At 42.8% G+C, this 12006-nt stretch overlaps 1 protein-coding gene and 1 long non-coding RNA gene across 5 annotated transcripts in view; one reads left to right on the forward strand and one right to left on the reverse strand.

Annotated features, from left to right (window-relative positions):
* Positions 1-1564: 1564 nt before the first annotated feature.
* trio (trio Rho guanine nucleotide exchange factor) overlaps positions 1565-12006 on the reverse strand; it is a 119709-nt gene continuing 109267 nt past the window's right edge. For 2 of the 3 annotated variants that reach the window (XM_022835158.2, XM_022835157.2), the window contains exons 25-29: positions 11139-11497; positions 9145-9295; positions 8111-8581; positions 7642-7790; positions 1565-2647 (exon numbers count right to left, since the gene is read on the reverse strand). In XM_022835158.2, coding sequence (XP_022690893.1) covers positions 1993-2647; positions 7642-7790; positions 8111-8581; positions 9145-9295; positions 11139-11497 — 1785 coding nt within the window. In that variant the 3' untranslated portion in view covers positions 1565-1992. Of the gene's footprint in view, positions 2648-3095; positions 6076-7641; positions 7791-8110; positions 8582-9144; positions 9296-11138; positions 11498-12006 lie in introns of those variants that run through there. The other variant, XM_086968754.1, reaches the window with a different exon arrangement.
* On the forward strand, positions 2647-7496 carry LOC147753310 (uncharacterized). Of its 2 annotated transcripts, none has more exons than XR_015311594.1 (2): positions 2647-2978; positions 6804-7496. It is a non-coding gene; the product is annotated as an uncharacterized LOC147753310 (long non-coding RNA). The 2 variants fall into 2 exon arrangements; XR_015311593.1 differs by lacking the exon at positions 2647-2978 and adding an exon at positions 6084-6636.

A 12006-nucleotide genomic window follows, 5' to 3' on the forward strand; every position in this document is an offset into this window, starting at 1 on the left:
ATCTATTTTATACAAAATCAACGGAACAGAATTAGTCCTATTTGTAAAGCGTTAGTGCATGTGGTTATATGCTCCATGATGGCGTCGGGGTCCTATTTCTTTCATCGACAACCAAATCGAGTTACTTAGCTCACCATATCGGGCTGATCTGCTATACAAGGCTTTCTGTGCAAGTTTCTCCAGGAGTTGTCCCCTTTGCTAATAAGATGTTTACTCAGTCTTGGATTGTGTGAATAGTGCATTCCTCTAATCGAACCGCTTCTATAGTTCATAACAGAACTGAGCGTCCAGGCCTGTACTCTATTGAAAGCTTCAATCACCCTTCCTTCTTCCAAGATTACATTTGCAGTCGTTATCAAGGTCTCGTTATCCATGACCGTTGTGCTTCGCTCTTCTGCTCCTAAGAATACATCATTTTTCTGCAATAATCTTACTAGCAATCTTCATAAGTCTAATGAGGCCATTAAATATCGTCGTTAACTACCAAAATGGCGATTCGCTTAGGGGCTTTCACCTCATTCGCCTTCTCTCTATTGTAGAACTTGGCGTACCTAAACTCTCTGCACATGGGTCATTTTTGCCCCAGAAAAGCCCCACACTCACTGACGACCCGAGAAGCTTCACCTGGCTCTGTAGATTCCCCTGTGACGTAGGTACAATGAGTTTGGAAGAGACCGCATCGAATGCTGTTAACTTCCTGCGCTCTTCGTCGATTACGCATCGATCGGCATGGCTCTCAAAAGTCCTCTGCTAACTTAAACATATAGTACCCCACCCACTGCTAGACTCACAGTCTTTCTCTAGCTATCAGTCGTAGGATGAGTCGTAATTTCTTCTTTATATGCTTGCTTTTTGTTTGTGTTATTATATATCTCTGCGTATTGTTCGCCTGCTCCCTTGTCGTGCGGTCTACAATAACATATTTTTATGTGGTTATATTTATATCAGTCGTCGCCCTTGCGTTATGGTTAAGGCCAATTGTCCACCATAATGTATCCTTATTGTTCATTTCGTCGACCTCGGTATACCATTATAACAGGAGACCAGTTCTGTTCCTCTTGGCGCCAAATTACAAAAACAACGGGCATATAGCTGGGCGTTCCTTGGTCTAGCTGTTATAGCCCATCCTTTGTTATCATCCGCTACCATGCTAAAACAGAATACCTAAAAAGTAATCAATATAATAAGCGTTATGATTAGTTTTCGATTTTCAATGTGGAACTGCCATTTTTCTGTTGTTTTGCATGACAATCCGAATGCCATTTATCTCCAAGCAAGCTAGTTCCCTGTTCACGGCGCTTCACAAAGGTTAGACGCGCGTATACGCCGTTATCGTTGTGGCATATTATTCGCAGTAGCTCGATTGCAAGGAGCCACAAGGTTCGCATGATATATTCATTGCCCTATACGTCTAGGGCATGCTGTTGTTTTTTTCCTTCTTTCTTTCTTTCATGCCATGGCTGGTTACCGTCACCTGCTCCACCTGCTTTTAGTCTTACGGAATCCCAAAAAAAAATCAATCCAGTTTTTTTCAGAGGAAAAAGCAGACGGCTTGCTGCACATATTTTTTTTTTGTTATTGTTTTTATTTTGTCGTTTAGTATTTGTGTTTGTTTACCCATACCTCCAAACTGTGGTGTGCGTTGGCTATCGGAGTAACTTGTAGCAAAGATTCATTTACAATCGACTTCATTTGGTCGTCGCTAGTTCGCCATGATAAATTCTTTGCACGTGATATTTGCGCCCACACGCAGTACGATGTTGGTACTCAGCAATTACTAGTAGTACTATCGTCCTTCCTCGTATATCCCAGTATCATTGTCAGATGTGGTCGGTACAGATGTTTAGTGATTTGTCGTTGGTTCCTTCACTCATTCATGCTGCCCATTGGCTAATTAATCGTAGTCATTGCCCATGTTTATAGAACAGGCGAAGAGTCAGGCAGAAGAAAAGGTGGTTTTATTCACGTGTCGGCGTAGCACTGCGAGCACCACTAAGAATCACTAGTCGCTGGGGGTTGCTGCTGATGTTGGGACGACTGTAACTGAATTAGGTTACTGCTGCCACTACTGGCCATTGAAGCAGCTTGAGTCTGGCCTGAGCTGGCTGTCAAATTGCTTGCGCTTTGCGGTGATTGCTGTGGATGATGCTGAGGCGGGTTACTGTTTGGAGAAATTTCAGACCATCTGCGAATAACGCCCTTCGATCCGGTGCCTGACTCGCTGGATCGGTCCAATGAATAGCTGGAGCATAAGCCACCATTCGAGTTCGAGCTCGAGTCGCCCTTTCCGCGCGACTGCCTCAACGTGTTGCGGAAACCCTCAAATAGGCTTTTCTTCGATGGGGTCCGACCTGGCGGCGATGCTGCCGAGCCTGCTCCTCCGGCAACCACCGCCATTCCAAAGGCTCCGGATTCCGCGTCACCGCTTGTCAGCTTACTTCTACTGCTATGTTTGACGGACTTGGAGGGCCCGAGACCACCAAGATGCGGTCCCGCCAGGTGTGCGCTGTCCTTCCGAGCGCTCGTGCCGACCCCGCCCGAGCGGTTGCCCCCGTCCTGCGACCCACTGCGAGCCACTTTGTGCGCTGCGGCAGGATGCGAGAGCGTTTTCCGCAACGACGGGTTCCATGAGCAGTCCATACTCGACCTTAACAAGAGAGAGGGTGGGGTAGAGGGGAAATCATTGATAATAGAGAAAAACAACGAATCCTGTTAATAAATCGTATGGAGAATCTGTCTCCTCGTAGGCGGATTTTTATATTAGCAAATTAAACGAGAATAAAAAGTAGCGGTAAGTGACCAAACCAGCATGGATGCATCCGTGTTAGTATATCAAATTTGAAGATGGCATCGACTATTCGAGCGAAGGCAATGATGTAACTTGCAATCGTACATATTTACATGAGTTGAAAACGAAAATTAACGAAACTTGTGTCTATGGTGTGTGACTACTGTTTTTGACTTTCAAGATAACGCTGGTGAGCAAGTGTGTACTTCGCTAATTCTAGTTAGTTGCACGGTGCGAGCAGAAGAACACGTCTCTAATCGCAGTAATAAATTAATCAAACATAGTCAACTACAAAAAGTTAACACAGTTTATATACATACACCATATAGATGTACTTATGGTTTATATAAAAACGAGACACCGTGCAGGCTCAGACATAAACACCTATAGACGCGTGAACATTTAGGACGGGGTGGCAGTCAAATCTGCTTGTCATGCTCCTAATCAACATCATACCATCAGTAATAGGAGATGAGACATCGGCAGTGAGTCTGACGTCGAACCTAATTTTTATAACGACGTTAAACATCTTCCCGAGCAAGTTCAGTAGGCACTACGAAAGATGTTTGACTAAATTGCGAATGATAATGACGCAAATTACGGATAACGATTTTTATGTATATCGCAACGAATTTATGCGCATACGGCAAATTTCAGACCTATTATAGGCGCGGACGTAAAGTGCCCCCTGAACAGCTGACACAACGATGGGTACGACGGCATGGTAGGAACGTGAAGAAACAGATGTGCGTATATCAAGTACAGACAACATAATCGAAATACAGGATAGGCACATTCGTGCGGTTTGCGTTCTGAGTTTGTGGTTCTGTAACAGTTCTAGAAGTAAAGGTAATCGTGATGGTAATCGTGTTTGGTGGGTGACAACAAAGAAGAACAGCAACTCTGGATATCGTAAAGACATCGTAGGCTGGGTGACGGCTGTTGCTTTTCACGAGTCCTAATTACAAGTGATTATAATTATCGTCATCATCAGCATACTCAGTTGTCCACCTGGATGTACTTACTTTGGTTGGTATGTGACAACCGAGATCTACAGGCCAAGGCCACCATCCACCAGGACGCCCAAAGGCACGTTCCAAACAACTGATGGCCAATTCCGTTACATACAGCCGGGGGCATAGAAGCCCATACTACAATTCCAACTCGACTGCGTTCGGCTGCTACCTCAGCATCAAGGTTCAGGCAAGTCAACTTGCGGAGAAGCACCTCAGGGTGGTCTGCACCAAGCTATAGGGCCCAAAAAGTGCTTCTGATTGTTTTCTCCTATCTATCTGGCCATCTAATGTCCTATCAATATGCAGAACGCAAGGCGTGCCGTAATGCTTCTGCGCGCAATGTTTTTCTTTCGCTGTTTCCTTTTTTTCCTTTTTGTTTTTTTGTAAACGTACCGCCTCGACGGTACGCAGGGATGCGGCAGCGTTCTCACGAAGAAGAGATGATGGCATAATTTCCGCATATTTCACGACTCACATTTGGCAGTTTTAGTCTGCGTTTTCGCGCAGGTGCGTTCGTTTGCGCGAAAACCTGAGTTCAATCCGGGGTTGTCTGATTGAGGTGCCCTGACGGTGTTGATTTTGGTGAGGTGCTAGTTGCGCTTTAGGGTGTTGGCGGTGAAAAGAAGGATTGCAGAAGAAGGTTCGGAGCGAGCCGATTTAGCAGCATGATGGCAGCCACTCTCAGCTTGTCAGTCAGTGTCAAGAGGCACGAAACCCAATAGCTAGCCAGCCAACTTTGTCTGTTTTTGCCTGTCTTTCTGCCAGCGCCAGCCAATGCTTTTCATGAAAGGGTAACGTGATAGTACGAACGTATCCAAAATGGGAGCCGTGGCTCGGGAAGCATATCATGTGACGTTACCCTAAAATTCGCGCCTTATGATTTGCTACGTTTAGTCTGTGACAGGCGTTATCGTTCGGCCATATCGGAAGGCACCGATAAGCTCTTATCTATCATTGCTACTGAAAGTAAGCAAAACGCCAACGTCGTTCACAGTCCTATTTGCTCAGTGGTCATATTATTTATGATGGAAAATGAGACGGGCATGGGAAGTCTGTCCTGTAAATGCATGATGGTAATTAACCAAACATCAACGAAAACATTCGAGATCTCCGTGTTTCATCCGATGCAAAAGCCATACAAACTACATCACATTATTCATTCCACAGCACTAGAGATGGGCATTGATCCCATCATCTAAAACCCTCACCAAAAACAATGATCGTTCGCCCTTTGATCGTACAACATCACAAGTGTGTGTTATTCTCTATCGGTTCTCTCTTCTATCGATTATCTAATTATGTTTTTTTTTTTTCTTTATTAAAAGGAAGTTCCTATCTATTAACTTGTCTCACACACATTTTCGTTTTCGCTGTTGATCGACAAGGCTAATTAACAACATGACTTCGTCCACTCTTATCTGCATACAAGACTTCGAACAGATCTAGCAGACCTTTGCTTTACATCATTTGTAATTTCGTAGCAAAAAGGCCTTGTCCTACAGATCTCTTTCCATTACGTCTTTCCGGTTACATGACGAATCATGGTGAAAATGCCTTACTGTGTTTAGAATCCATAAGTATTTTACTGGCTGAACTTCGTATACTTTATATTTGTTATGTTGTTCTGTACATACATACATACATATAGTACAGTCTGAATGGAAGATCGAGTTGGCACAACAACAAGTTCATATTTTTCCTCTCTATTCGTTGTTGTGTAACTACTTGCTGTCAATCGTAGCTGATGTTATTGTCATCCTTAGTACTGCCACGGCTGTTATCTCATATATATATATATAGCAAATACAAATAGTCGAGGAGATGCTGACACTGCCCTTCATGTGAACCTGGGCCAGTGCGTCTCTTGCGCCCCTGAGCCTACGATTCAGCATTTAGGTATATATATATATATATATATGGAGCAAGAGAGATGGCTATATTGGGACAGGTTTGTACATAGAACAAATGCGAGAAGTATGGTACGAATAATGCGTTTGGATTACGATGTAAATGGGAGTAAAATAGAGAATTGGTGTGACGGACACAGGCGGCGCGGAGGAAGCCGCTGGGTAGTGGCGGGCAATTTAGGCAGGTTGATTGGTTTGGGCGGAAGGTTCAACGAACGGCCTCAAGCAGCCACTCGCTAGTTTCGGCGGAGGCCCTTGCATAACCCTGGCAAATGCGACTGGCATTGACATCGACTGACACAGACGTTCGATGGTTGCGTTGGGGGTTTCGGTTGGGCTCAGGTTGGACTACGGGTGCTGCTGCCTGTTGGGGTTCAATCATCATCATTACAGTACCAAGTATGTTTAGGTTAGAGACCGATCCGCGCATTCATAAGCAAGCTCCGACATACTGGTATAGGGAACTATATGTCATATTGCTAATGCGTAGGTAGTTAATTCTATCAGGCTTCAAAGTTCTATTTTAATATGATAACTATTGAAAAAGCATGGGATTCACTGATAAGGTGATTGAAATACCGTTATCTTGGCACTGTCAACACAGCGCTTGTAGTACATAGAGCGACATTAGACGCCATTATTATTGCACTAAGATTTAAACGCGACTCATACGGATGAAGTTAAAAAAGAGGAATGTTCTCGAAACTCAAACAAAAAACAAACTGAGCTCAATAAAAAACCTCGTTCGTTATTTTTTCGCATATGAGAATTGATAGAATCTGTCATTATCTATACTGATTAGGAATGCATCTGTCTTTGTTGCTTTGGGAACAGATCTTACATTTTACACACAGAGCGCTGAAGATCGCAAGGCGCAAACTCTATTATCTACATCTATACAGAAGAAGGTTCCAGAAAACTGCTAGTAAGTTTCAGTTTAATGAACAAAATAAATATATAGATTAGGTATATATAAATCAGGGCTCAAGTTCACGTAAGTTCGGCCGGCTTTCGGGCAACATTAACCTGTCGATGACTAATACTGTTGATGATCTACGATATAGATTAGTAACTTTTAGTTTATCTGTTTAGTTTTAGAGAAGTCAACAACCGCTAACAAAAGCTGTCCGCGAAGAAGCAAACGTATGAAGAAGCAAGATATATCTTCTTGGATTAGGAAAAGCAAACGCATCTACAACTTGAAACAATACATAGAAACGGAAGCCACACGGCGTGTCATCTGGTCAGTCAATCAGTCTACAAAAGAGTACCAAACTAAGATGACAAGAGTGCAGCAGAAAAATAAAAAGAAAACAGCTCTAACAAATGTTAATGTCAACCTGTCTTCGCTTCCGGCAGTTAGAAAGGTCCGCTTAATTGCGATTCGAGACACGGGTAAGGCGAGGTAAGTATGGCTTATGAATCATACGCCGTACGCGCACATGATGGAATGGAGAATGTCAATAACCACGTGTTTGGAGTCCTGTTTTTTTTTCGGAACACCGACCTAATTCTCAATATGTCGATATGATAAAGTATTTTATCAGTTATGCTACAAGAGATCCGTTTCGCCAGAGCAAGATACTCGATCGAACACATGTTAGTAATAATAGACGCAATAAATCAAGCTATCAAATCGTATAACTCCACGAAGTTCCACAACAGGATGCTAGAAGGGTTGCGGGCGCCTTCTCACCCTGTATTATTATTATTGCTATTGTTGTAGTCTATACGGGCTATAGTAAAAATACTAGAACATGAATAAAGATCATCAAAGGAACTACACTCAACGACTATTGATTTCGGTTATAATTAGCTGTTTTATGGTCGTGCGCTCAAACCACAGACGCGTTTACGAGAGGACACGCGAAATGGAGTCGCTTACTAGGAGGAAAACAGCTTATTTCCCTCTAACTGCCAAAATACGTACACATCTTTAGTGAGCTCCTTTTGGTAAGCAATAGGCGACTGAATTGCACGGAGAAAATCCTGTTGTGTATCCAATAGGGCTCGAATGTTCGAGACCCACTCCTGGCGATGTTCAGAAGATTGTGCTTGAAGAACTAATGTAAGGCCCTCCTGTAAAAAAGCATGATCGAGCAAGAACAGAGCGTCAGCTGAATTTAGCTAAAAAGTTGCGGAACTGCTATATACTACTGTTTGTCGTAGATTTAAATGCCTTATATACATCACAAAGACGTTCTATGCGTGTGTTTTGGGCTGCAGGTCAGTATGGAAAAGTATCAAGCGACATGGCAGAGCCAAACACGTATTTCTAAGTAAACTTTAGTCGACTAGAAACTATAGCACATTATGCAAGCTATAATCGTTAGATGGACGTGTATAGCGTGCTGATATAACACCAGCAGATCACGGTTTACTAGTACAAACACACGAACCTGTAATGGGTTTTTCGACGTGAGGCAGAACTTGAGTGGGTCTGTTTGATCTTCGTGTAACGACATCTTGTTCACCTGCAGACTATTTTTGTAGATGAACGAGGGCGTGGAGAATTGGCTTTTAGCGCCTACCATCTCACTGAGGATAATCATTTGTTCGAAGAGGAACACTTGCCGCTCTTTCAGTTTGGTCGTGGTAGCCATGATTTGGGCGAAATTAGATGAGGCTGATGCCGACGTTGCATCACTCACAGCTAACTGTCCCTGCAGGAGAAGTTTGCCCTGCGCAGTAACTTTGCCTTCGAAACCCTGCAGTCTTCCCACGCACATCATATCGTTGGCTGATTTCGGTACGACATGCATCACGTGTACCGCTTTTTTCAAGTCCTCGGCCTCTTTGGTCAGTTTCGCCCGTTCCGTGTATTTCAAGATGTCTTTCAGCAGTAACTGATATTTCATGATTCTTTGAATCTATCAGTCGGTCGGCCCGATAAGAGCCCAGAAAACAATAGGTATGAAAAAAATTACGGTTAGTACAAATTAAGCATTGCAAGTGGAAACAATAATATATTCAGAGGCTGGGGATGTTGCTATATGTGGAAAATCAACAACTAGCTAGTTATGTACTTCATGTAAAACTAGTCATAAGCCAGCTTAATGTGGGACTAATAATGATATATCAGTGAATATTAGCTCTAGAAATATATACTAGATGTCCATCAGTATAATTTTGTGCTACGGGTAGTATTTGGAATACAAATAAAAGGGGACTCGTTGTTACTGTTGTTCCAGAGGTCTTGTAAGAACTTTCGGACTTTTTTTTTTTGGAGGTTAAGGGCAATGCAATGCAATGCATTATGCATTGCATTGCATTGCATCCGGTACTGCGTTGTCCGGTACCGTGGGACTCTTAGCCACTAAACCCTGGACCCCTTTATCAGCTTGGGCCATGGTTCGGTATATGTTTGATATTACTTGGAAACCATGACTTGCAGGACTTTCGGACTAGTTCTAAGTAACCTGACCCAACTTACGGGCTTAATAAGTAGATCAGGTAACTGGAGCTTGTGGCCCAGATGTTGGCGCAGTTCCTCGAAGAACGTGTCGATGTATTCGGACACAATGAATTCGCTTTTTGGTTTGTTCTGGCAGTACACCACGTACATATGAAGCCTCCGTTCGTATCTACAATTAAAAAAAACCTATCTTCACTAATGTATCAATGTAATTCATGTCATAATAATTATTATTTTTTATATATTGGTCATATATTATTATGAGAGCGGGTCCACTGTCGTCATTTTGAAGTGCACAGCGAGTACTCTTTCACATGATCTCGTAGTTAATTTTGTACAGCCGCTGTGAGCGATATAATCACAGCAGAAACTACGCAAGTCCAGATAATTTCGAACGCGAAACATCAACGAACGTTATATCATATTTGTTAAGTAAGCTCGATCGGGTAAGGAAAATATGCACCAAGATCAGATTCAGGCTCAGGTTTTTCACGCTAACGATTAAACATACCCCAAGTATATGTGCAGCATAAAGGGTAATGTAAAGGTAGATGACTTAGAGTTTCGCAGTTCATCTAATGAGGGCCAAGCATTTATGCAACACGGCACCTTTTTTTAACGACAATAACTGAACGTCTGATTCAAAGAAGGCCTACGTATTTTATTCATTCTATACCGTATAAAAATGAGTATTAAGAACGGACATATTAAGTAACTGCAATTAATTGTTGCCATGATTTACTATTCAACCTCCAAAGCCTTGTCACAAACATGTTCATGTAACTTTTGTAGATTTTACATTTTCTAAAATTTAAAACTCATCCTTTTACTGTGGATGCAGTTTTTTGTTCGTGTAGTTCTACTGTTGCACTCTATTTAGAGACCTTTGATTTGATTGATTTCTATTGCTCCGCAAGTATCAGTGTAAACAATTTTGATAAGGACGTCGTTTACTGCAAAACTACAGCACAAGCTACAACAGTAGCAATAATGGTACAAGCGTACGACAAGTCAGCTGCACGGCGTATGCTGGTATTTATGCCAAACACAGAACTATCGACCTATCCGCTAATGTAGCTGATACTGCAGCGATTGGCGCAGCGTAGCATCATCGATTTGTCGTTCTATCTAGGTACGTTGGTTATCTGTGACTGGTTTTCATGTGTGAAGTGCGATGTGGACGATTCGTAACGTGATTCGTTGTAGAAATAACGGTAGCACTATGATAAGGGAGTAATTATTCTTAATCAGCTCAGGAGATGGGCGAGCGACCCGCCGTTTAGCGGCCGTCGTGTATCGTTGTTGCTATAGTTGCGCCAGTTGATGACGCTTGGCCTTCTCCAGCAGTAGCAGCAACAAAAACAACCTAGCCAAATAGCGCACGGAAGTGTTATCACGATCTGATAAGTGCGGGCGCCTGTTTGCTCGTCAGCTCGCCAAACGTACATTGAGCATCATCACCATCAGCAGCCTCATTAGCAGCAGGCCTTTGCCCAAACGCATATACAGTAAAAACATCGGCGTGGTCATAGTCTTTACGCCTATTTACCGCCGGACCCTACTCTTCCCGCTTCCAGAGGCCGATCGGCTCGAACAGTGATGTCTGCAGTAGCCACCGTAAACTTTCAGCTGCGACAGTTCGTGGAAGAGCTCGAGTGGGTGCAATATTATCGACGCGGTTAATTTTTTACTAGCTTTCCGAAGCACTGGAACTCATTCGACAAAGCTGTTCGGTGCTTCACTATCAGCGAAAAAAGCTTTACTTAAACGCAACGGAAGCCCGACTGCTTCTACCCAGTAAATGGATGAATTTGGCAAACGGCAGCTTGAATAGTGCCAATAGCCTGCTAGTCGGCTACATAGTTGAACGGGTATGCTTCGTTCATGATAACTGAACCTTGGGATGACAGTTAGGGAGCGCTTAGACGGCCATTATGAGCTATGGATAACGTAGCGAATTGGACTACTGCAATTGTGATAGTTCATGTCATTTTTAGCCCAGTGAAGCTTACCTTTTAAATAGAAGGCCGAGTCGCTCAGGCTCTTCGAGGCACTTCTCGAGTTCGGCTAGGAACAGGTCCCGATGCCACTCATAGATCGCCTCAATGTTCCCGAATACGATTTTGTCTTTTCCTTCTTTCAAATCCTCTGGCACCGGTATTGACTCTGCTCGGATAGCCGCCATATAACCCTCAACGACGAGGCCTAGGTCCCTCACGTAGTCCTTTTCCGTCTCGACAAGCTCCCTTAACACGAATTGTCTCTTCTCTAAATGTGCCTTAATTTCATTTTGCTCTTCGGCTGGTAGCTCTTCAATCTTGACAATATGCTCGAGTTCAGTTGCCAGTGCCGCAGTTGACTTATCGCAGTCCTGTGGTCGTGTCAAACAAAATAAGGAAAAAAAATGAGCCTTAAGCATGTGTTAATATAACACATTAAGTGACATATTTTTAGAAAGGTCGGCTCTTATTATACTACGAGTGATTCAACACCACTCACGTGATCTACGACCACGTAAGAGTCTTAATTTATTTGTCTAAATAACTATCGTAACTCATATTTCTTTGCTGAAGGCTTATTATATAGCTCAGTACGGTGGAATAAGAAGTTAGAAAATTATAACACGTGGTGTCCTTTTTGATAATTTGTTCCCTAATATTCACACATTCGAGCTAATTAACGTGACAAAGCTATTACCCAAAATAGTATAGGTTTAACTTCCTGTGCGCTACCTTAATCCTATTTGTTGAGATAAACGAATACGATGTAAATATAGATGCAAAAGCAGGACTTTTTTTTTTCGAACCTTTGTCACAGGTATAATTATTTTGTTTTCAATCCAAATATACATTAGCATTACCTATGCTCTTCTGCCTTTTG

Source organism: Varroa jacobsoni, unplaced genomic scaffold (assembly GCF_002532875.2).
Source record: "Varroa jacobsoni isolate VJ856 unplaced genomic scaffold, vjacob_1.0 scaffold_568, whole genome shotgun sequence".
Classification (NCBI taxonomy): Eukaryota; Metazoa; Arthropoda; class Arachnida; order Mesostigmata; family Varroidae; genus Varroa; species Varroa jacobsoni.